This window comes from Dreissena polymorpha, chromosome 11 (assembly GCF_020536995.1).
Source record: "Dreissena polymorpha isolate Duluth1 chromosome 11, UMN_Dpol_1.0, whole genome shotgun sequence".
Lineage (NCBI taxonomy): Eukaryota > Metazoa > Mollusca > Bivalvia > Myida > Dreissenidae > Dreissena > Dreissena polymorpha.
In genome coordinates, this window is record NC_068365.1 from 61,485,559 (window position 1) to 61,512,091 (window position 26,533).

Genomic DNA, 26,533 nt, shown 5'->3' on the forward strand with positions numbered 1-26,533 from the left:
GGCTTTCCGGAAAAGATCTTCTGTTAAAGCCTAAATACTTGCCACTATGCACAAGACTGTGTTTAAACGAATACAGTCTCGACTATGTACAGTGTTTCAACAGGAACCGTTTGCGAAATTTACCATTAAATCTTGCATGTGTTCCTTTTTAGTGGGTGTTTTTGTCATATTGAGTTAAAGTCGCCAAATAGAGAATGCACTTAAGTGTGAGTCCATTCGAATGTGCTGATTTTTTACAAACAATTGAAAATGACATTGTACATGTATACTAAGCATATACTGAATAAAATCATGTTTGAGCATTGGTTTTCATTTAATTATGGGGAAGTTTACGACCGACTGAGCTTTTGTTCAAAGATGAACACAGACGGGTTATCTATTGTTCCGGGTAGTAAATTTAAGGGATAGCTTTTTCAGGGTGCAGGATCAATGGGGTTTTCATGGGGTTACACACGCGCTAGACAGAATGTAAACACACCGTAAAGAACTTTATTTTTGCAAATATCTCAAGTTAATGGAATACATTTGCAAAAATCTTAAGTGCATAAAAGACATGTTTTCTTGCAGTTTGTACAGATATCTTAAGGTATAATAATAAATCCTTGAATACGTCTGAAATCGGTGCAATGACGCATACCGGTAGTTGTGCAGAATACATGGACTGTTTAAACAAGAACACAGGCTTATTAAATAAAGTAATTCTGATGTATTTCACATTGCCATACGCAGCATAAAAATCTGTCTTTTATGCACTACCGGTAGTTGAAATTCTTAAGAAAAATTGTTTTAAAAAGTTATTTGGAAAATAAAACAGCACTTACCTGGCCACATATGTATTATATTTTGAGACGTCGCGTCGCATGCATTAAATGTGTCCAAAACCTAGTGGTTAAGTTAATGCTTGAATGACATTTCAAATAAATCGCCATAAATTATATTATTATATCATTCATTGAACTTTACCAAATTTACAATTTTATTTCCTGAATATCACTAAGATGATGCACGTGATATTTTGTTTCAAACAGTTTAACCGCCGGACACATAAAACCAAAGTGTTATTAATGTGTATTTTATTGCAGTTTAATGTGTATTGAATGTGATTTTACTCTTGTAGATGCAAAACTATATATAGAGAGAGTCTTCAAACCGACTGTTATGAATTGGCTTTTTTTCCAGTTTAGTTGAATATGATGGGAGCTTTTGGATTCATTTATTTAAGAAGCGTTGTCAGTACATATTAAGACAGCTTTGAGAAAGGATGGTAATAATATTTATAATTCTAGATTTCTTTGGTCATCCATTACATGAAAATCCCACCACACAGACACACACATTCTGGTAAAAGTGTGTATCAAACACCTGTGTAATGACACCTTTTACTGTCACAGTTTAACCTCATTATAAACCGAGATTCTGTGAGGACCAATACTCATTTATTGAGATGAAAATAATAATATGTAATCTGTTCTCTCAGAGGACTCAGAAATACTAAGCGGTGTACTGATCACATATGCTGCATAGCAAGGGGTAATAATCCTTCACTCCATCCACTTCATCTTCAGTGAATCAAATATAGAAGGTTTAACAATGCCGTAAACTTAAACCTTAAAAAACTATTTCAAAAGATTCCCTTATCACCATCAATATTTGTCTCTGTTTCCAAAATATAACTAAAATCATCGTACGGAACCTGTTGAACTTTTTTTTGTTAAGTCGATCAAACAAACCACAGAAGCGAACATGGCGATGCACGTTCCGCGAGCTCCGGGCTTTGCCTCAATGTTAAAAGAGGGTGCTAAGGTAACCGTTGAATTGTTTATTTTATTTCGCAAGTAATTAGTTAACACTTATTTGTTGTATATAATGTACTGATTTGATCCTTTTTCTCAAAGACAGGCAAATTAATTCTGACATGTGAGTTACAACATCCGGCATACTTCTGGATTGTTCCTTACAAGATAAGGGAATCTTCCAGAAGTGCTGATTTGTTTACGAACAAATAAATTTGTCGTTACCAAAACCTTAATTTAAAACAGGGTTTCAAAGGTTAGCCAACGAATAACGAATGGTGGACTTCATTGAAAAGTGTAAACACTGGTGAAAAATAGTTGCAAAAATTCAAGTCTTAAGCTTTATAGCCCAATTGGCTGCTCTTGTCCATGGGTGAAAAATGTTATCAACAATGCAAGGGTTAAGGAACACTGAAACTGCAAGAACTTATTAAAGTTTACCTATCTAAACCACAAACTCATCCAAATGATACCATGAAAGCAAGTAGTCTCATTTATAAGACGCGCAAAGAATTTAGAGATACTTTTTATATGGGCTAAATTCTTTGGAACGTCTCATCGTTGAAGGACCTTTTTTGTGGTGGAAACCAGAAAGTTTAAATTTTCATCAATTTGCGTAAAATTGCAAAATAACATTACCAACTCATTCAGTTTTAATTCAGAAGTTCATTTTTACATCAAATATCGACGATTTGAAGTTAGAAAGGCATAAATTCTTCAGTTAAACTTCTGCTTAAATCGCAAAACAATCACTGACCTGTAGCCATGTCATGAAACTGATTTAAATATGAACCAATCAGAAGAAGGCATTACGGTGTAACGTGTACGCGTAATTTTATTTAACATGAGCTTTTAACACCGACTTTTACGTAACTAGATCTAGTATGCTAAACTTTGTGGATTAAATAAGCATATGTTCAAAACAGATATGGTGCAGTTTCTATTCACTGTTCTAAGTTTCAGGAAGTGTTTATGCATGTCTTTTTCGCACCTCTGTCTGTGTTGTTTTATGTACTTACATTCTACGTTACAAAGGACAGTATACTGTACGATCTGTATCAATATTATTTATGTACACAGGGGACAAAAATACCACTCGTCCGCTCGTATTGACGAGTAAAATCTCGAAAGGACGAGTGAATTTCCCTAAAGCTCTCGTCCTACAGGACGAGTGAAAAAAGCTGATGTTAAAATATGTATTTTCTGGCGAGTAAGACTTGTTTTCATTAAATAAAATCATTTTCTTAAATCATATCTATTCCGAAAGTAGATCGCGAATGAACCGGAAATTGTAATTGTAAATTTCATACAGCAGGTGCGCGTTGTTATGCGAGACTGTGTCCCCAGTAAATATTGGCTTTTTGGTGTAAACTTTGCGCGTCCATGGTGACAGGGAACCAACCTATGCATTCACTGTAAGTATTGAGTTTTAAAGAATTATTTAAACGCGAAGTAGAATCTACGGTTTCAAACCAGTCTGAATTTCGTCAGAAAAATGTCTGACATACGAGCGTTCGTTAAAGTTGGCGGTAGCGATGTTCAAACGTCCGAAACGGAAAGCACGCGAGTATTAGAAAAACGGCAAACACAAAATTGTCTTCAATTATTTATTGTTTGTTCCTCATAAATAAAGTAATTTATTTCACTGCTTAACATTTATTTTGTGATCAGCTGGCATGAACAACTGAGTAAGCAGCAATTTAGCAGTGATACAAGAAACTTTATTAGTCATATCAGCCCTTTGAAATCTTCATTTCACCCATATTTTAAGGACAAGTGCATGTGTTTGCAGGACGAGTGAAAATGTTAATGCACTTGTCCTGCAGGACGAGTGCAGTTTAGAAATATTTTTGTCCCCTGGTACAGTATAAAAATAAAAGATGTAATTTATTTCAGAACTTTTTAATTATCAATTTAGAAAAAAAAACAATGCTAAATTAATCCAGAAAAGTATAACATCGGTTTACTATGTAACGCGCTGCACCACAACAGACGAACGCAAACTGTATTTTACGCTGTTTATTCTTCCACTTTAAACCAGATGCTTTACATCGAGGTCGTGTTATCGCTTTATATCTACACAGCGAGCGAATCGAGAGATATTGAAAAATTGAATAGTGGTTGGATTTAAATTGCTCAGGCGTGCAAAATTCAAAGTGTCATTACATAATTTTTACGGAACATTATCGAGAAATGAATTGTCTACACAGGTATGTAAATATTGTTGCAATCCGTTGTTATTAAGTGTCTTATATCGGGGCTTGAATGTTGCGCACAAAATCCTTGCGCAACAATATAGACAAAGAACAAAAAATTCCCACCACATAATTGGTCTTTCACCCTTTGTACGCTCCAAATATTACCCATATAAAAAGTAGCTTAATATTTAAGAGCGTCAAAAATTTGGACTAGAAAGCAAGAAATAATTGATTTTATTGACTTAGGTTTTGTTTTGTACGCTGTATCCGCCATATTTGAAAATTGACCCAATATTGGTTAGGTCACAGTACACCAATATTTTGCACGTCTGGTTATGTGCTACAGCCTATAAAGTCGATAACGATGTGGTATTCGATACAGAATACACTGTTTCAAATTTAAACATAAACATGTCAGCGAGAAAAGTGTGTTGAAACATCGTCGTGTTTTTATAGGGTGCATGCAAAGGATAACATCCGTAGGTTGCCATTCAGGTAAATTTAACATGTTTATGAAGTTTATTCATTATTTTCCTCAATTTTTCTCGAACGACGTCTGTTTAGTGAAGCGCACGGATTCGCTGCGCTGACCTGCACCCATGTTTATGAAGGGGTGCATATGGACTGCCAGAGCCGCCATAGCAAAAATTATCAAAGGCTCTGGAATCCGTTTATATGGACTATGGTGTAAAATAAATATTGTCATGATTGGATTTGTCTCAAAATTAGTGTTATCAGTTGATATTAGGGCTGTCACGATGTCACGCGGTGCATGTCGTTTTTTTAAATATTATTATATGAGCACAGATATAAATACATAACATAATTACTTTTATATAGATATCGTTTTGAAAACTGTAGAAGCGATTCGAAAGGGCTAAATAAATAATCTGTTAATATCCAGGTCAAGCAAGCTCTTCCACATCCAGGTCAAGCAAGCTCTTCCACTTGTAGATGTTAAACTTTCCTGTTTAAAATACGGCGATGTATGGGTCCGTACCTTTTTGGAATTTGGGACCGATTTCCTTTGCAAATAAGTTCATACTTATCAAAAAGATGTTTATTCTATTTCTTATTTTCTTTCTTTAGTATATCGATCGTTCAAAGCATGGCACTTCCGAATCATGTTATCTTAAGAAGTTAAGATTCTGAATAAGTCGAGGAAAAGTCAGAACGCTACGGATTTTCAATACTGGGCCAGCTGACTCCGCATTTTAAACATGCCCTTGAAGCGTTTGATTTATGTAAACAACATGGCGGACATTTTAGAAAAAGAGTGTTTTTTCGATAGAGAGTATGACTACTTCTATCAAGTTTATTACAGTTTCTAGTCATACTATGATACCAGTGTTTCAGTCTTGGCATTAATTTTTTTTAGGCATTAGCCCAGCCGGGCTACCAGCTTGGAAATTTCACTAGCCCGAATCAATTTTAACTAGCCCGAAAAAAGTTATAATTCTGTTACATTTGTAACTATGTTTGCATTGAAGAAACATAGAACAATAAAGATTAAACAAACAGTGCTTTCCACAGGATTTTTGTCATGCGCCCTGGGGCTGCTAGGGGTGTCCCCTCCCGATGTTGATTTTTTTAAATTTAACGTGTCAATTCACGTTCTGTGGTAAGTTATAACTCAAGAAAAAACAGCGTCAAAGACGTCATTTGGTGTGCTATGACTCTTCAAAAAAATCCCCCAGTCATTAAAAAAAAATTTTTTTTTTATTGTTTAATTGTTTAAAAACTTTCCCACACAGATAGTAAAATCCCGGCTCGAACGATTGCCCAATACATCCGTTTCAACCCGACTCTATTACTGTATACTTGCTACTTTTCAAGTTTCTATTTATTACCCGATAATCCCGTTTTTATCAATCGCTTTCTGGTAAATATTTACGATAAAAGCTCTCAATTATTTCTTTAACACAAACCTTGCCATTTTTGAAGTGACTATTTATAGATTTTATGAAATATTGCCTCTGAATATGTGTCAATCCCCTGACCTGTGGTGTGCTTGTTAAAGCGCTCATTACACGCACGCTTTTGTATGCAAATGACGCGACGTTGTACATGCTGCATAATTTTCACGCTCTTTTTAATTTAGAAAAAGATTCGACACAAAATAAATTTGCACTGCTAATTTGAAGCAAAAATATTTAACGTTGCGGTGACATTTACATTGGGAAGTGTGTTTTGGATTAAAAACGCGTTAATGACTTTCGGGAATGGGTTTCGGATTACAAATTTAATTATTCCCATTTGAGATTTCACCAAATATTAACGTTGCATTATAAATTTAACGATAATTTGTTTAAACACTTTACGAGTCGAATAAATGTTTTGACGGAATGATGCATGAAATTCACGTTGTCCACGAGGATCACGGCCGGTTGCCATGATCAGTCTTCTTACTATCGATTATTGGACGAAACATTTACAAGTGTGCGTAATTAATTCAACGCACATTTGTTAAAGCGCATTACGTGTCGAATTAATGTCAGAAAACGAGGCGAATCAGTTCTATAAATGGACATGATGAAATATACATGTACTGGAATTATATTGTTATCACATAATTGTAACCGGGAGTCATTTGCACAACTTACTCGCTATAATAATTAATTGTTTACCACTTGCAATTAATTTCTCGTATTAATTATGAGTCATAGGTAACACTTGTTTACAGTAAAAAGGTGTGATGATGATGCCCGAAACCGTCTTTAATGTACTGTACTGTACTAATTACCGGTTTGATATTACGTAAATGGTACAACTTCTTGCTAATCAAGCTGCGATTAACTCTTACTTCATGCCCGACGTCAATAAAAAATAATGGTCGATAGTTAACCCCGCCCTCATAAGCATTCGCGTTACCGATTGGACGATGAACTTCACAGTTTGACGACTGAAAGTTACCAGATACATCCTTGTCAGCATTTAAATGACTGTGTAATGTTGCTAGAATAATCGATAGGCGCGTCATGCTATTCTCTTATCAGTGGATTATCCATTACCCCATGTGGTGTTTATGGCGATTACTTGTGAAAGTAGGTACCGAGTGCTCTTTTAAAACAGGGAATATTGATACACTGATAGAGAAACCTTGATTTTTTTTGGACAATCTCCACCAGGGCTCAACATTAACGGTTGTCCGATTGCCTCTGGCAAGTAAAAGTTTGGTTCCGGCAAGTTATTTTATAATCTAGTTGTCCGCACGGGCAAGTGTAAAAAAGAACAAAGAAAAATGTGCGTTTCTGTGGTTAAATGGTACAAATAATCACGAACGATTTGCCTAATGCACGAATTTACCTCGGCGATTGTTGTTTGGGGAAGTCCGAACTAACTACACATGCTGCGCATGCATTTCCAAACTTATTTTTAGAAACGCCGTAAATGGCTTGGGATTTCAAACATCGGCTTTCAAATGCTATTATGTTTATCTTTTTCATTACTGTTCAGTTACAAATAATATCGTTAGTGTTTTCAGTGACGTAGAAAACTACTAACATTATTTAACTATATAAAAACAACAACAAATAGCTTCGGTATATATATATTTCATATTATTCGACATACATTTTCAACAATCTTTTGCTTTATGTCAATTGACATTTTTGTTACGGTTCACGTGTTGTTTACAGTATTGTAAGCAGTAGAGAAATGTCTAGTTTATTTAGCTTGGGCTTTATAAGTAACTGTAAGTCTTCAAAGTGCAATAAAAAATGTATAGAAAAATCATCCTAAATGGCCAAAAAGTACGAATTGAAGCGAAAACGCAACTTTTTACCACAATGGAAAAGTGAGTTTGAATGGTTGAGGACCTGTGCTTGCTGACAAAGACGTGGAGGAGAGACTAATGATTTCATTAATAATCAAACATTGGCACAAATTTACATTAAGACTTTAATTAGACTTTAATTGCTGTAATCATTTTGTTAAATGTGCAAAAATAAAAAAAGGTTTTATGGTGTATCATTTTGATCTTTATTAAAAAATATATGAGGTTTACAGTTAATGTGATATTTCATGTTTGGGCAAGTGGCTTTACGTTCAGGGCAAGTAGATTTTCTAAGTACTTGCCCGGCAGGGCAAGTTGGTTTTTAGGTTACTGGCTTTTTCCGCCCTATGCCACGGGTCCGAAATTCGGCCCCATTCCCAATGCAAATCTGGTTGTTTTTTTCCCAATTGAAAAAAAAATTCCCAATTCCAAAAAAAGAATAAAAAAATTTTAATTTTTTTTTTTACCTTAAAATATATAAGTTAACCTAATCCGGTGTAGAAAATAGAAAGTGTTGCATAATTAAATTATCTTTTGCCTTGAATTTGTTTTAAAAACTGTAAAATATGTTAATGATTATTTAAGACTTTCCTTATTTTCCTCAAAATCCGGCGCTTCGCACGATTTTTTTCACCTCAAAAAAGGCCAGGCCTTTTCCCCTAATTCAGATTAAAAAACCTGCACTTATCTCACATGTTCATAATACTTTGTAAAATTTTAATAATAAGTTATCAAAATAGTCGTTATTTACCAGTTAACGGCTTCTTTGAAATATAAGAAACACTATTTACATGCGATAATTTTTCCCAATTGAGCCATTTTTGCGAATAATTTTTTTCCCAAAATGGGGGTTTTCACGACGCGAAATTCCCAAAATTCCAGTGTGGCGTATTCCCAAAATGGAGCGGAAAAAGCCTGGGTTAATGTTGAGCCCTGTCCACTTTCTTTTACTAAAAAATACACTGATCGGAAAATTTCAAGCGCCCCGGGTACTCTGATTTCGAAATTCAAGCGCCCCGGCAAGGGGCGCTTAAATGGCCTGGGGAAAACCCTGACAAACACTAAATTCTGTTTTATTCACAGTTAATGTCTGACAAAAAAATTAACAAAAGGTCTTCAGACATCTCCATTCCATCATGGTCATTGTCTGAGTCAACAACATCCAGGTCTGACATGTCAGGTATGCTCTTAAAGGCGGCCTGAAAACAAAAAAGTATGTTATAACATGATATGAATTTTCCAATCACATATCTGAAAAAGTAAATGCAATGTCAAACTAGCAATAATACCTGTACATAAGAAGTAGAACAAGAAGGTAACTTTTCTGCCCTATCTTTTGAGTCCTCTTCATTCAAAACTACTTTTGTATCAGTAGTTCCATTGCCTAAGCCACATCTGCTTTGTCCCCGATATTACCAGCATCTAAAATTCAGTATGATAACACATTTGAATTTAATGTCATAATTCGTTCCTTGACAGATTAATTTTATCTTTTTAAAACTATACTTGTCAGTTAGTGTATGATAACTAATAAGTAATTGCATGTTGTTTGCTTACTTTATGTATGAAATGCGCTTACCAGCCAGCAAGTTAGCTATGCTAGCTCAGAATCAAATTCCCCAATACTTTGAGATATCAAAACGAAGCCATGACCGATTATTCTTCTATAACAGTTGGAATTTTCGTTTCATTGACTGTTCATAATTTTTGTTGCAACCTTCATTCTCATTTTGCAGTTGATGTTTGTGCGTTGAGCCCTCAAAATAACGCAGAAAAGACATTAAAATAAATTTATCGCCGCAAGTTCTCCACCCATTTGATTGACTTACAACACTGTTTCATAAGCGTCTCATCAATGAGTGCTCAAGGGAAATAACAAATGCAGTTTTCAATAAGCGTCCATATGAATCTATTTCGGATATGTTACTAAGTTCGGACACATAAAACTGCACTCTACCGATCAGGCTACCGGCTTGGAATTTTCACTCGACAGACGCAAAAATCACTAGACTCGGTCGACGGTCGAGTGGGCTACGTCCAAGACTGGTGTTTTCTGATTATTGAGTTTAATAAAATTTGTAAAACTTGTTATTCTGCTGTTTTCTTCACAGATACATATTCTGTAAAATATCGCAATATGTACCGCAATACAGTGTTGCCGTACCACGATATACCGCGGTAGGCTCACGGTGTATCGTGACAGCCCTAGTTGATATGCATACGATTTTTAAGCAAAAAAAATGAGAAAGAGTGAGAAAAATATGAGATAAAGCACACTTAAATTTCATTGATTTAATCATACCTGCTCCCCCTCCCCTGCAGTGTCTTTCCCAATTATGTTAGGAATGGGACAGGGTCCCTTTTGATTTGGAGAAAATCTTGGTGTTTTTACTTAAATTGAAAAAATACATTGTGAATTTATCATGCTTAAATACAGTGATTTTTTTGCCCAAAATTACCGCCGATATTCGGCTGCTTCCCAATTGCAAAAAATGACGTTTTTGCCCAAAAATCTGACCAAAATTTCCCAAAAAATGACAAAATTTTCCCAATAAAGCCAATAAGATTACAATGTCCTTTAGCGTTAATTTCGTAGAACGAGTGCCGATCGAGCCTGTCAAGTCTTCGCCGGATAACAACTGACTTACGAATGTTCGCGAATGGAGCCGAATACGATTTTACGTTCTATATTGCGGGGGATACCGTCGATAGTCGATGTATCCCGATTGTTAACGCCTGTTTTTACACACGTCCAAGATGACGGCAAGCAGACGAGACGTTTGCGATGAGCAGTGAAAATATAAAAATATCCCTTAAATTAACAGTGGACATCACATGGTTATTAGGAGATAATTTAATGTGTGTGTCAATTAACGCAAAATACTACGTTTGAGATGAACATCAACAAATATTTATTAGAAATCTTCACAGTGAATGTGCGTCACGGAAATCTGTGTTGGGAAATTGGAGTTAGTTTACTTACAAAGTTAAAGCATTTAAGATGGGTATCGTTCGAAAATGGAAAGAGACAAACATGATTTGATTTATATGTTAGTGGATCTGTTTATAATCAGATTCATATGCATATTCTGCTTTATTATGTTTGTCACGCTGTATAGTTTGGTGAAATGGCATTGCACTGACGATGTCAATTGTGCAAGATATTAAAAGGTAAACAAATGAAATGTATTATTTTAGCTCCATTTAATACAACATTAACACAGCAAGAACACTTAAGCATGTTTGTTAATATTTGTTAATGTTTTTACCATATCATATTGTTTTTAAACTACTTTAAAAAACATCCTGAATTAAATTCATACTCTTAAAGAGATTATAATTAAATTATAATGGTACATATATATTGAAGAATCTATAGATTATTGTGGAAGGATATTAACTAAACCTTGTAAGAAGACATGAAAGCAACACTTTATAATATAAAAATGCTGTCAACATGAACTTATCAATTTTTATTCTGTTCTTATAATCATATTTATAATGTTTCCCAATTTCATGGTTTATCGCGCTATTATTCCCAATTTCATGGTTTATCGCGCTAATTTTCCCAATCCAAATGCCACAGGCTGTAACAAAAAAAGCAAAAAAAATCACTGAAATAAGTCAGTGGTTTAACAAATTAATTTGTTTTTATTTGTTATTATGTCTTCTTTATATAAACACATGCAATATTGGGCATGATCAACGTTAATTCAAGTACTGCAGTTTTGTTTTTCAGTTACAGCTACACTCTGAGATAAGAACTGTACAGTCAAAAACTTAGCAGATATTTTTTACCAAAACAAACACTGGTTAGTCACACAAGTTACAGCATAATTTTTCTCCTTTCTGTTTTTGAAAGCATCACACAGCTCCTCCAATGTTTTGTCATTCAGATCTAGACCTTTTATGCAGGTAAGCATCAGATGAGTAAGTTTGGTTTGTGTGAATGTGCTGCGTAATGGGTAGCACAGAAGGTCCATGGTGCTGAATCCTCGCTCAACAACAGCAGTGCTTGTTGGTATGATACACATCAGCTGGACATTAATAATCTAATAATCATAAGTCATAAGACACTTCTTTCACAAAAGAAATATAAAAAAATTGCTTTGGGAACGCCTCTGTTTTCCGGAGGCGGCAGACAGTGCTGAAAAACCCCTGATGCTTCAGATTTTTCCATATAAACCTGAACATACACTGATTTATTCTTGTGTTAATAAAAATGTTAATTGCAAAAGCATCATTTTTTTCCTTTTTTAAAAGGAACCATAAAAGGTAATTTTCTTTATTGAGGAAACACAACAAAATTCCCTATGCAATCTGAAAAATTCCCAAAAGAAGAGAAATTTGTCAACTTCATCCCATATAAGCATTATCTGCAAATGAACAAATATAATTAGCCCTGAAACTGGACATTTTAAGCCAGGCATGTCACTGAATACTTGATTTGGTTTGTGCAATGTAAACAAAGCAATGGAAAAGACCCATGATTCCCAATCTGAAGATTTAGTGACGCAAAGTTTCCGGATTTCAGTTTTTTTGCTCAATTTTTCCCAATTGGTATAGTACAGATACTTTTCCAAATTAGGCCAAAAAACCCACTGAGAAGTATACTTGAAGATTGCATTTTGAGACTTCCTTAAAGAAAATGTTATCACTACAATGATTTTGCAATAATTAAGTTACTTGTCTTAATAAATATTTGCGATAACAAGCAACTAAGGCTGATGATGACTGCAAATAATTAACGATGATATGCTGTTGAATATTCATTTTACAAATGATGTTTAGTCTGAGACATGCTTTCAATTTGCCATATTTATGCCCCCCTTCGAAGAAGAGGGGGTATATTGTTTTGCACATGTCAGTCGGTCCGTCGGTCAGTCAATCCGTCCACCAGATGGTTTCCGGATGATAACTCAAGAACGCTTAGGCCTAGGATCATGAAACTTCATAGGTACATTGATCATGACTAGTTAATGCTTTGGTATCCTTTAAAAAGAGAATTAAGCTCAGGGGTTTTTCAGCACTGTCTGCGCCTCTGGAAAACGGAGGCATTCCCAATGCAAACGGACCTGATCCCAAACCGAAATTATTTTAAAAAATCCCTATTTCCAAAAAAAAGAAGTGTCTTATGACTTATGGTTATTAGATGTTTTTTAATTTTTCAACTCGTCCAGCTGATGTGTATCATACCAACAAGCACAAGTTGTAATGTGGTTGAGCGAGGATTCAGCACCATGAACCTGCTGTGCTCCCCATTTCACAGCACATTCACACAAACCAAACTTACTCATCTGATGCTTACCTGCATTTAAGGTCAAAATAATAAATAAAAACAAATTTATTTGTTAAACCTCAGACTTACTTAAGCATGATAAATTCACAATGTTTTCCCAAAATGATCCGTGTCATCTTTAGCAAAAATTCCAAAATGGACAATTTTGTCGATAAAAAAATCCCAATTTGGTCAGACTCCTTTTCCCAAAATAGGCAGAAAAACCCCTGTAATTACAAGTAATGTTCTTACCTTTATAACACTAGTGTTCTTTTTTTTCTTAGCACTTCTCCGGTTTAGATGAGGCTGTATACAGGAACATTGAGGCCTGCAAAGAGTTGGCCAAGACCACCAGGTCTGCATTTGGACCTCATGGCAAGTACTTTTTTTGCTTTGCTCTGGCAAAACGTGTATTAATGCATGTGCTGTGTTATTCTAGAATAGCCGTTGTTGTCAGCATAACTAATCAGGCAGGACTCATTACGCTCACTAGTATTGGTTATTATTTTCCCTATCATTTGTTTCAGTTTCAAGTATCCAGGTTTCATTTTTTGTATGAGCCGCGTTCTGGGAAATGCATGTGCATAAGGCAGTCTGTACAGGCTTATCAGGGATAACATTTTTTGTTTAGAATTGACTTACTTTAAACAGAAAATTTGATAAAAGGAGTAAATGTTCTCCTGATTAGACTGTGTAAACACATTAAGCACATGCATTAAGCCCAGTTTTCCTTGATCCACGACAGTTCTGTTTCTCCCTGGGGTCTGGAGTATGAGGCTTTTGTGTAGTTACCGAGGAAGTCTTTTGTTTTGGCTTTAAAAAATTCATTATGAGAATTCATTTGTTCAGGCCAGAACAAGATGGTGATCAATCACATTGAGAAGCTGTTCGTAACCAACGACGCGGCAACCATCTTGAGTGAGCTGGAGGTACAGCACCCGGCGGCAAAGATGCTCGTACTGGCTACACACCAGCAGGAGTTGGAGGTTGGGGATGGTACTAACTTCGTACTCGTGTTTGCCGGGGCACTGCTTGAACACGCAGAGATGCTACTTAGAATGGTAGGTTATCAGTTTAGTAAGAGCTGGGTGGTAGGTTATCAGTTTAGTAAGAGCTGGGTGGTAGGAAAACTATGCTTAATTTATATGACTTAAGTGTCCTCCCAGAGTAGGCTGCGCAGCCTGCACAGGCTTATCAAGGACCACATACTCCATATAAACTGGAGTTTTGCTAAGATGAGACTTGCTTGAAAGAAAAATTCCATAAAAGTAGAAAGTGTGGTCCCTGATAAGCCACTGCAGACTGCACAGGCTTCTTTGGGACCACTCTTCAGGCACATGCATAAACCCCAGTTTTCTCAGAATAGTGTATTATCATTTTAATATTAAATGCAATGTTTTATCAGATACTGATTTCAGGCATTTAATTATAATTTATATATTAAATGAATGTAAACCATACCCATCCATTGGACCCTTAAAAGTTAAAAATGAAGGAAAACTCGTGAGTGTGACATTTCTTAGGTTTGAGTACAGGGGACAAAAATATTTCTAAACTGAACTCGTCCTGCAGGACGAGTGTATGCAGGACGAGGATGAGTGTATTAAAATTTTCACTCGTCTTGCAAACACATGCACTCGTTCTGCATATGTATGAATATGTATGAAATAAAGATTGCAAAGGGCTGATATGACTAATAAAGTTTCCTATATCACTGCTAAAATGCTGCTTACTCAGTTATTCATGCCAGCTGATCACAAAAGAACGGACGTTTGAATATCGCCCCCGTCCCCTTTAAAGAACGCTTGTATGTCAGACACTTTTCAGACGAAATTCAGACTGGTATAAAAACGTATTTTGCGGTTAAATAATGCTTTAAAAATCAATACTTACAGTGAATGCAGTCGGATGGTTCCCTGTCAAAATGGATGCGAAAAAATTTACACCTTAAAGCCAATATTTACTCGGGACACAGTCTCGCATAACAACGCGCACCTGCTATATGAAATTTACAATTACAATTTCCGGTTAATTCGCTTTCTACTTTCGCAGGGCACTCTCTTGCCGCCAGGGGAAGCCACCCACATCCCTCACGAGGGGGAATTTTGCGTCGTTTTGGGCGAAAAGGGGAATTTTAGAAGATCTTTTCACCAACCATTCAACACCTAAAATTGCTATAATTTAATGTGATTTACATAAATATACATTAAATCAAAGGTTAGTAGCACGATACCAGCTGGCAACATAGGTATAAAAGAAAAAAAAGAAAAAAATATTATTATTTTTTTTGGAGGGGGAATTTTTAGCTGAAACAGGGGAAAAAGTATACTTTTTTCATGGGGGAAGCAGCAGATATTCAACGGTAAAAAGTGCCAAATGAGGGCCCTGTTTCGGAATAGATATGCTTTAAGAAAATTATTTTATTTAATGAAAAAGAGTCTTACCAGGGCCCTCAATCCATTTTAGGGGAAGCGGGTCGCTACCCATAGCAGGGGGAATTTTCGCGGCGTTTCCCTTTTTGGGGGATTTTTAACTTACTCTCTAATTATTACATTTGTACATGTTTGCTCTATATTCATTGCTTATTTCATAATTTAGTAAGATTAAATTAAAATAGAATTGAGATATGGTAATCATGAGACATCTATCTATAAAAAAAATTAAAAAAAAATATAATTTTTTTTTAGGGGGAATTTTTCCCCCAAAAAGGGGAAAAAAGTATACTTTTCAGGGGGGGGGGAATGCGGCCGAATTTCGGCCGTGGATTTGACAGATTGAGGGCCCTGCTTACTTGTCAGAAAAAAAACATATTTCAACATCAGCTTTTTTTTCGGACGAGTGGAATTTTTGTCCCCTGGAGTATGATGGTTTTGTTTTAGTTTCTGAAGGAATGTTTTGCTTGTCCAACTAAGGCTTGTCAAAAAATAATTGAGTTGACCAGATAGTTATGTACTTTCTTGTTGTTTGCCATTGAGAGGTTATGATTAAGAGAGATGTTTGATTGAGCCTCTCTCTGTGAACAGAAGGTTTAATGCATGTGCAACAAGTTTTGTCCCAGATTAGCCTGTGCAGTCTGCAGCAACTAATCAGGGATGACACGTTCAGCCTAATCTGGATTTTGCTGAGAAGGGACAGTTTTTAGCTCACCAGTCACGAAGTGACATGGTGAGCTTATGTGACTGTGTGATGTCAGGCGTCCGTATGTGCGTGCGTGCGTGTGTGCGACGGTCAACAATTTGCTTGTGTAGACAGTAGAGGTCACAGTTTTCATCCAATCTTTATGAAATATGGTCAGAATGTTTATCTTGATGAAATCTGGGTTGGGATTGTATTTGGGTCATCTAGGGTCGAAAACTAGGTCACTAGGTCTAAAACTAGGTCAAATAATTGAAAAACCTTGTGTAGACTATAGAGTTCGCAGTTTTCATCCAATCTTTATCAAATTTGGTCAGAATGTGTATCTTGATGAAATCTGGGTAAGAATTGTATTTGGGTCATCTTGGGTCAAAAACTAGATCACTTGGTCAAAAACTAGGTCAAATAATAGAAAAACCTTGTGTAGACAATACAGGTCGCAGTTTTCATCCAGTCTTTATGAAATTTGGTCAGAATGTTTATCTTGATGGAATCTGGGTTGGGATTGTATTTGGGTCATCTGGGGTCAAAAACTAGGTCACTAAGTCAAAAACTAGGTCAAATTATAGAAAAACTTTGTTTAGACAATAGAGGTCGCAGTTTACATCCAATCTTTATGAAATTTGGTCAGAATCTTTATCTTGATGAATCTGGGTTGGGATTGTATTTGGGTCATCTGGGGTCAAAAACTAGGTCAAATAAAAGAAAAACCTTGTGTAGACAATAGAGGTCGCAGTTTTCATCCAATCTTTATGAAATTTGGTCAGATTGTTTATCTTGATGAAATCTGGGTTGGAATTGTATTTGGGTCATCTGAGGTCAAAACCTAGGTCACTAGGTCAAATAATAGAAAAACTGTCAACAAATTGTTTGTGTAGACAGTGGAGGTCACAGTTTTCATCCAATCTTTATAAAATTTGGTCAGAATGTTTATCTTGATAAAAACTGGGTTGGGATTGTATTTGAGTCATCTGGGTTCAAAAACTAGGTCACTAGGTCAAAAACAAGGTCACTAGGTCAAATTATAGAAAACCTTGTAAAGACAATAGAGTTCGCAGTTTTCATCCAATCTTTATGAAATTTGGTCAGAATGTTTATCTTGATAAAATCTGGGTTGGGATTGTATTTGGGTCATCTTGGGTCAAAAACTAGGTCACTGGGTCAAATAATAGAAAAACCTTGTGTAGACAATAGAGGTCACAATTTTCATCCAATTCTTCATGAAATTTGGTCAGATTGTTTGTCTTGAAGAAATCTGGGTTGGGATTGTATTTGGGTCATCTGGGGTCAAAAACTAGGTCAAATTATAGATAAACCTTGTGTAGGCAATACAGGTCACAGTTTTCATCCATTCTTCATAAAATTTGATCGGAATGTTTATCTAGATGAAATCTGGGTTGGGATTGTATTTGGGTCACCTGGGGTCAAAAACTAGGTCAATAGGTCAAATATTAGAAAAACCTTGTGTAGACAATAGAGGTCACAGTTTTCATCCAATCTTTATGAAATTTGGTCAGAATGTTTATCTTGATGAAATCTGGGTTTGGATTGTATTTGGTTAGTCAGGTGAGCAATTCAGGGCCATCATGGCCCTCTTGTTAAGCGAAAAACATCATAAAAGCAGAAAGTGTCGCCCCTGATTAGTCTCACAGGCAATCTTGGACGACAATATATGCACATGTATTAGATCCCCTTTTCACAGAGCATGGCTCAATTAATTAACTCAAGTATTATTCATTTTATAATCCAAAGTTCATTTGCCTATCTGATGTGTATCATCCAGGGTTTGTCGGTGACAGAAGTTACAGAAGGGTATGAGCTGGCCATGAAGAAAGCATTGGAAATACTGCCTGGTATGAAGTATTGTTTATTCAAGTATTCATATTGAACTGTGACATATAAGCAGGGATCATATTTTTTGCGGTTTTGTCGGTCCTAGACCGATTGGGGTCATGAAAGACTGATTGAAAATCCCAAACAGTAGGTCGGATTCTGTTTGCTAAAATTCCAATGTCATGAAATGGATTACACAGTGCACATGCTAACACACCCTATTTACATTCTTATCTCGATTAGGTGTGATAAGGCGGACTATGAACCCAAGCAGCGAAGATTCGCGCGGTTGTGTATTAGTCATGCTTGAATAACCCCGTGTCAATATCAATCGATAATTTCAATGGCTTATACCTAGCACACTTATTGTTGACAGTTACTTGGGCGATGAAAACCTTGATGTTATCCACGTGGACATTGTGCATTTCATGCATGAAACAGTAAACTTTCATATACTGTGAAACCATTTATTTTCGTCAGCACGAAATTTTGTCCTTTAAAAAAAATGACTATTTCGTCAGCACTTAAATTGGCCCATTTCTGGTTTTGAAAAAAGCGTCTGATTTGTTTGTAATGTTTGTAATACATGTAATACGCGGTTGCGAAAACATTGTGCTGGGGAAAGAGTGACACTTGGTAGTCACTTGCAGGAGGTGGGCCTTCTTTGGCATATGCCAATTGACAAGTCTGTTATTTCAGGTGATAGTAACTGTCCCTTATTATTTTATGTCATTGACATGTTCTTTGTTATGATTAGCGGATAAGTGGGAATGAATAACCGTTAACGAGTGTTTTAAACAACAAAGCCAATTGCCAATTAGTCTTTTTCCATTACAATCACGAACAACCAAACACAAATCAATATGTTCTTTATTAATTTGTAATAAAAGCGCAGAATATATTTCAGTCAGGTGTTGATCACACATCGTCATATTTTAATTGCGTTTAACAGTATTGTCTTTAATCCGGATTCGCCGCGTGTTAGCTGTATAATCTGCAACACCCCTGAAAAACACAATACACACAATGGGTAATAAAGTTGTTAACAATTAGCGCTAATCAACACTATTATACCTAAACAAAGTCGACACATTCGATACAGCCTTATTGCATTTGCGTTTTACAGGAAATGTCCGGTGTCTGTGTATAATGTACACCCCTTTGTGTCAAAACCGGATTTAACTTGAGTGTGAATAGTCGACTGTTTCATGTTCTTTGTATCAATACCATCCGGGTATCTGTATTATAAGTATACCAGTCTACAAACAAGGTGCCCGCTTCCGCACATGGACCTACAGTTTAGCGTTCACGCCGTCGAACGCATTAAGCAATATAACTCGTTTTTTTCTCACTATTTCTTTACTTGCAAAAAATACTAGTGGCTTATAACTTACCCTGCAATCTTTTTTTCTCGCATTTTGCGAGTGTTAATTTCGAGCCCTGTGTATATGCGTGGATTACGCTTGATTTTAATGCCTCATGCCTACGGTTATTCAGTCTTATTGGTTTCAAATATGGGACATGATTGTTCGTTAGGATCTTGAATTCGTCCATCGGTCGAAGGACGAAAAACACGAAAATTAATGTCTGACAAATAATAATGGTTTCACAGGAAACAAAGAAGAAAATCGGATATTCTGCAATAATGATGGGCAGACCTGAAAGCACGCTCTGTAACTAAACAAAACATGCCGATACATTTTCAACCAGCGTAATAATCCGGCAATAAATGAATGAAAGTCGCGGATCTGATCGACAGAACAGCCGAAAGTTATTTTTATGGGCGGACATTCACATAAAATAGTACACAAGAAAAATAATATACATTGTATAAATCTTTAGTAAAAAAGGTGTTAGAATCGAAAAATTCGTGTACTTTATTGTTTGTTGTTGAAAAGCCACGACTGGTAGTTTAGATGCGTGATTTCAAATCACACAGAATGACAGATTAATATAATATTGACAGCGATGAAAAGTCAGATAAAATAGCACACGAAACAACAATGAAATAGCAAATGATAGAACCAAATGAGAAAACTCAAAATCAATGGTTGATATTTTAACGTAATTTGTCATGATTTCGGATATAAATTTTCGGACACTTTTTCCCCATTTAAATCCAGACCGATTGATGTTGCGTGAAAATATGATCCCTGCATATTAGTGTGTGTTTTTTCAACATTTGACCACAGACATGTAAAGTTTTCAAAAATGCTTCTTAGTAAGCATAGTTATCTTTTTGTCCCCTAACCGTTTCACCGAAGGGGACTTATGGTTTGCGCTCTGTGTGTCTGTCCGTCTGCCTGTGAGTCTGTCTGTCACACTTTTCTGGATCCTGCGATAACTTTAAAAGTTCTTTATATTTTTTATAAAACTTGAAACATGGATATATGGCAATATGGACATTATGCACGTCGTTTCATTTGGTTCCTACGTCAAAAATTCTGGTTGCTATGGCAACAAATAGACTAGAAATACTGCTGAAAATGGTTGTTTTCTGGATCCTGCAATAACTTTAAAAGTTCTTCATATTTTTGTCAGAAAACTTGAAACATGGATAGATGGCAATATGGACATTATGCATGCCATTTCATTTCTTTCTACGTCAAAAATTGTGGTTGCTATGGCAACCAAAAAAAAATAAACAAAATCTGAAAATGGTGGAATTTCTGACAATGGTGGAGCCGGTAGGGGACCATATTGCTTGACAATAGCCTTGTTTCACATCTATTTCTTAACGGAATGTATAATGGCAACAACCAAAGCTGATTGGCTAGTTGCACTTCCATTGTTTTAGCTCTATATGTGTTGTACAGTTGTCATCAAAATCTTAACGAAACTTTCCACAAATGTTTGTTTACAGTAGTCAATTTCAGATTTGTTTCCCTTTTATTATACCAAAATTGTGAAATTCTCATTTACATAATCCAGCTTGTGTTTCATCCAAATTTTCTGGAATTGTCTGAACATGAAAAATGTAAACCAAGTTGAAATACCAGCCAATTAGCACTAGACACTTTTGAGTTTTTATTATCCCCCGCCATAGGCAAAGGGATATTGTTTTGGCATTGTCTGTCCTTCCGTCCGTCCGGCACTTTTGTGTCCAGAGCCATATCTTGGAAGTGCTTTATTGGCTTTCATTGAAACTTGGTATGAGTATATATATGGATAAGAGGATGATGCACGCCAAAACGCATTGTACACCATCTGTTAATAACGGAGTTATGGCCCTTTGTATCTTGAAAAAATGCTTTTTTGTGTCCAGAGCCATATCTTGGAAGGGCTTTGGGGGATTTCATTGAAACTTGGTATGAGTATATAAATGGATAAGAGGATGATACACGTTGGCGTTGTCCATCCGTCCAGAAATATTTGTGTCCAGAAGTATATTGGCAGGGGATATCAATTCAAGGAATTTGCTTGTTTTGTTTATTTTTTATAACAAAAGGAAAAAAATAATATTTCCGCTCTCTAGTTCCTACAGTTTTTAAAGAATCATCCAGAACTTTCTGGAATTCTTTGTTGCCAAACAATAAGCTCAAGCTCAATAGCATGGATTTGAATTTTCATTGATCAATAAGTTAATGCCATGTGTTCTCTCTTAATCAATCCTTTACCAAACTTCCTGCATATGTTTGTTGACATAAAATTGAGACCATGTTTGATTACTAGCAGAATAGGGCTAGAAATGTCAGAGTAATTGCTCTTTGAAATAAAAATAATAACCCTTTTGGTTATTAATGTCTTTTTCAACATTCTCTGTGATTTTGTCGGTTTCCAGTGTTCTCCAGAAAAAATTCAGAAGCCAGTTATATTTTGAAAGAAACCGGCGACTAAGCAATAAAACTGGTGTATTTGCACCATTTCACTTGATATTTTGGGGAAAGTAGCCAGCATCTAGATAGTAGGAAGTGAACCGGTGAAATCACCTGCTGCCGGTGCTTCTGGAGAACACTGGGTTTCCCATATTGCAGAGCTGAGAGACAATGACCCTATCAATCATTTACCATCATTTACCATTTCAGATCTCGTATGTGAGAACCAGAAAGACCTTCGAGAACGCACTGCTGTTGCTCGCGCCCTGAAAACATCTGTCATGAGCAAACAGTATGGAAACGAGGACTTCCTGGCTAAACTGATCGCAGACGCCTGTGGTAAGCATATCTACCTGTAGTGGAGTACAAGTTCCTAATTAAGGAAGATTTCAGTAATATTTAATAAGAAACACACTTAGACAAAATATTGATGTTAATTGTTGTAAGGATTCTGGCATAATATAAAAATTACTTAAAACTGATATAGCGATGTACAACAAATGTTTTGCAATCCCAGCTGGTTTCTCTAACTTTGTGAGAATGGTGGCAGGAATTGTGAGAATGGTGGCGGGAATTTTATGTTGTTTATATTCCCGTTAGTTGTAAAACAGTAATAAAAGAATTTGCTACAAGTGCTAATTTACAATAAGGCTTAGAATTAATAGAAGTCGGTTGAGTACAATAAGGGCGAGCATCTACAAAAATGCCTTGAACTTCCTTCTTATTTTGTTTTGCATTTTTGTCAATTTTTATATCTCACACAAAGCTTACATAGAGATTTAAAATGTATGTAATTATTTCCAAAATTTTATAGTTGCTAAACAAAATCTAAATGCAAACTGTTATGAAGGAAAAAGCAGCATTGATGTGTATTTATTTTGCAAACATTAATAACTTAAGTTTTATAAGAAATCGTCACGCTTTCCAAAATATGGGCATGAACAAATCTATGAAAATGCATGAAACTACAGAAAAGGACATATGTACATGTATTTGTTATTTCTTTTTTAGTTTCAATTATGTCACAAAAGTCCAGCTTTAATGTAGACAACATCCGAGTCAGTAAAATCCTGGTAAGTAGTAAATATTGATGCCATTGTATTGTATAACCCTTTGCATGCTGGGAAATTTGTCGTCTGCTAAAATGTCGTCTGCTGAATTTCTAAAATTAGCATTTTCTTTGATTTTTTTTCAAAGAATACTATCAGAATAGCAAACAGTTTGGATCCAGATGAGACGCCACGTTCTGTGGCATCTCATCTGGATCCAAACTGTTTGCAAAGGCCTTCACAACTCGGTTCCCGCACTGTAAGGGTTAAATAATAAACATCCATATTCAGAAAATTTACATATTAGCATTGATACATTTCAAGCCTGTAGCGTGAAACTTTTGTATCAGCTGATAATTTCTTTATAGGATACATGTACAATAGTTTCAAGAACAGCCCACACAATTAGTGTAGTAATGTAACATCCCTGTGTCATTGACTGATTTTATGTGGAGTACCAACTCACAATTACAGGGGTGAAAGTTTTCTGTAATATTACAGATTTCCATAAATTCGATCTTCAGTCAGATCGTTTTTCCAAATCGTATAAATCCGAGGAAGGAGATATTTGGGAGGGGGCGGGGGAAGGGTGACTTTGCTTTTGATTGGACCTGAAGTTTAACATCAAAACACAGAGGTGTCAATTTTCAGGATTATTCCTGAATTCAGGATTTAAGCCCTCAAGGAAAATTGTTGATATTGATATAAAACAGAGGATTGTTTTGGTTATTTTAAGCATTCTTGTCACAAAATGTCATCTTCAACACAAATTATTGACCTTTGGAATTTTGTTTACAAAGGAAAGATAATTTAATTAATAATTAAAACTCTTTTGACTCTGACCCCCAAATTCTAGGGTGATTTTCAGGATTTAAGATTTAGGCCAATTGACACCCCTGAAACAGTAAGGGCTACAAGCCGCAATAACATTTCTCATGCAAAAGGAATTGGGTACAGATACTTGCCAAAAGACTCCGCGCTTGCAGAAGGCAGCATAATGTCATAATTGGAATATTCTGGCGAAATCGGCCGATAATTTAGGATTCCTTTCTCTATGAAATGGTTTACCGCATGGAATAACTGGAAGTAAATTGTGAATCTGACTCGGTTTCCAAAAAAGCATTTTGATTGGTTTACATAAATCAGTTAACCAATGAAAACGAAACGGTCTTATCTCTAAAAAAAATATGGCGGACAATGTAAAATAACTTTACTTCCGAAACCATAAAAAACACGATCAAATCGTGTATTTGCCTCCGGGGTACAACACAAAAGAACTTGAAAGTGGTGTAAAAAAAAAGTGGCGATGGGAATGGCTACATGAAAGAAACTCGTGGAGAGAAATGGGGAGATTGGTGTTTTTTAAAACACTCCAGGTAGCGCATATTGTGATATCTGTTTCAAAATGATCAAGTATCAATCAAATGGGAAAAAGGCGTTCAAGTCTCATGCCGAGGATGTTAGGCATGTGAAAAATTACCGGACGTGGAAATCAAACCGTTAGAAAATAACAAGATAAGATGTACAAACAAATTACTTACAAATACAAGACAGAAATTGTATTCGTATAACATGTTCATTGATCTATATTATACTGTTAATATTTGTATTTACCGGTAGTTTAGAAAGTTTAGTGTTATCTTAGAGATTTTCCCATCACATTTTATCAACATGAAATTTTAAAGAAATAGATTGTGATATTTTCTAGCCAAACTAACTTTTTTGTCTGCTTTTAATCACTTAAAAATACAGTTGTCTTTAAGCTCAGGAGAAGTGATTTCTTTGTTTCAAATAAGCTAAAATGCAGGAGCTTCCGATCGGCCCCCAGATTTTATTTACAGTATTTTGGGATATTTCAACTTTCACTCATGCAATTAGATTTTAAATTATGCATTAAAAACTATGTCATGACTTTGATTGTGTATTTTTTGGATCTTGTTGAATGAATTACTAATGTAAAAGGTTTTTTTCTGGAATGAATTACTGTGAAATGATTATTATTTGTCAGGCATTAATTTTCCTCTATTTTGTCAATAGTGACAAATTTAAGAACCTAATAAATAATTATGTCGAATGTGTTAACAAAAATAAGACTGTATTACCGTAGGCATGAGACATTAAAATCCAACATAATCCACGCATAGATAGTTGTAATCAAGGTAAATCCAGATTTTTACGCAAAGGGGTGAACTTTATACAGTGTACTTAACTGACACGTGACGTTGCATTGCTGTAAAATGCCAATGGAGTTAAGCTGTATCGAATGCGTTGACTTTGTTTAGGTATAATAATGATTGGTGCTAATTGTTAACAACTTTTTTACTCATTCATTCATTCATTTGATCCGAGGGCATAAAAATCAGACAAATTACAACACTGCTGATATGACTCAATGCATAATGGACTTTAATGAGCTAGAATTTTCATTCCTTTTAAAAAGATAATTGATAAATTGTGGGAACATTAGTTCCAGCTTTTTTAAAAGGCTATTTGCCCCGTCGGACTACCGTCAGTTTTCGATCCTTTGCTCAGGGTGCTGGTGTCCTGCAGTCTTCACTCGTCCAAGGCATGGTGTTCCGTAGAGCCGTGGAGGGGGAGGTAACCAAGATGAGCAAGTGTAAGATCGCCGTCTACTCCTGTCCACTAGATATCATGCAGACAGAGACCAAGGTAGGACCACACTAAGCTGTAACCCTTTCCCACTGAGATACGTATTTTCACACACTTGTAGTCCCTTAGAAATGTATATTTACTTTAAGACATTTCTCACTAGATTTAAGTTTTTAGGGCTTTATCTTGATTCTTAGATACTAATGAGCAGCAAACAGCAAAAAACCTGAACAGACTGTGAGCTACTTGCAGGCTGTTCTGTTTTTATGCTGTTTGCAGATAGCCATTTTCACTTTGCCTCTGAGTGGGAAAGGTTTTATGTGATATGAGGCCAATCAGGCAAGACACTTTCGGCTTTAATGGAATTTTTCGTATGAAGGAAGTTTTAAGAAAAAGAGTCCAGTTTAGTGGGAAAGTATCGTCCCTGATTGGCCTGTTCAGACTGCAATGGCTTATTAGGGACAAGACTACAACCTTGCATTTAGCCCCGTTTTTTCACCCTGATTGGCCTGTTCAGACTGCAATGGCTAATCAGGGAGAAGACTACAACCTTGCATTTAGCCCTGTTTTCTCCTAGCAATGCTCATATATAAACCATCAGCCCTCCTCACATGGTATACAAGTTTTAATGCTGTTGAATATGAGTGCCATGTTCAATGGCATTAAATAAAACATTACAATAATTTAAGAATAAAATCCTGGTAGATTGACACAATAATACTTACAATCTAACCAAAATTAAACCTGAAGCATTTTACTTTTATTTGAAACAAAGAATGTTTTCTTTTAACGCTCTCTGAAGGGGGGAGTATATAGTTCCTGCTTTTTCTGTCAGTCTGAATTCTAGTGTTTGATGGCCATGGTTTGGGTCTAAAACAAATGTACCCAATTATTGTTTCACTCCTACTCAATATCTGTCTGTCTGTTCTTCTGTCTTTCTGTCTGTTACAGGGTTTGTTTCCTGGCAAGATTTCAAACACAAGTGATTAGAATTTGATGATATAATGTATTGATTTAGGTTGTAAATGCACATCCTTCTGGTCCACT

General features: G+C 35.8%; 1 protein-coding gene across 1 annotated transcript in view; it reads left to right on the forward strand.

The window, feature by feature from the left end:
• The first annotated feature begins 1,689 nt into the window (after positions 1-1,689).
• LOC127850504 (T-complex protein 1 subunit theta-like) overlaps positions 1,690-26,533 on the forward strand; it is a 37,674-nt gene continuing 12,830 nt past the window's right edge. The window contains exons 1-7 of the mRNA XM_052383593.1: positions 1,690-1,803; positions 13,329-13,419; positions 13,894-14,105; positions 17,963-18,032; positions 22,038-22,166; positions 22,839-22,900; positions 25,409-25,546. Coding sequence (XP_052239553.1) covers positions 1,744-1,803; positions 13,329-13,419; positions 13,894-14,105; positions 17,963-18,032; positions 22,038-22,166; positions 22,839-22,900; positions 25,409-25,546 — 762 coding nt within the window. The 5' untranslated portion in view covers positions 1,690-1,743. The remainder of the gene's footprint in view (positions 1,804-13,328; positions 13,420-13,893; positions 14,106-17,962; positions 18,033-22,037; positions 22,167-22,838; positions 22,901-25,408; positions 25,547-26,533) is intronic.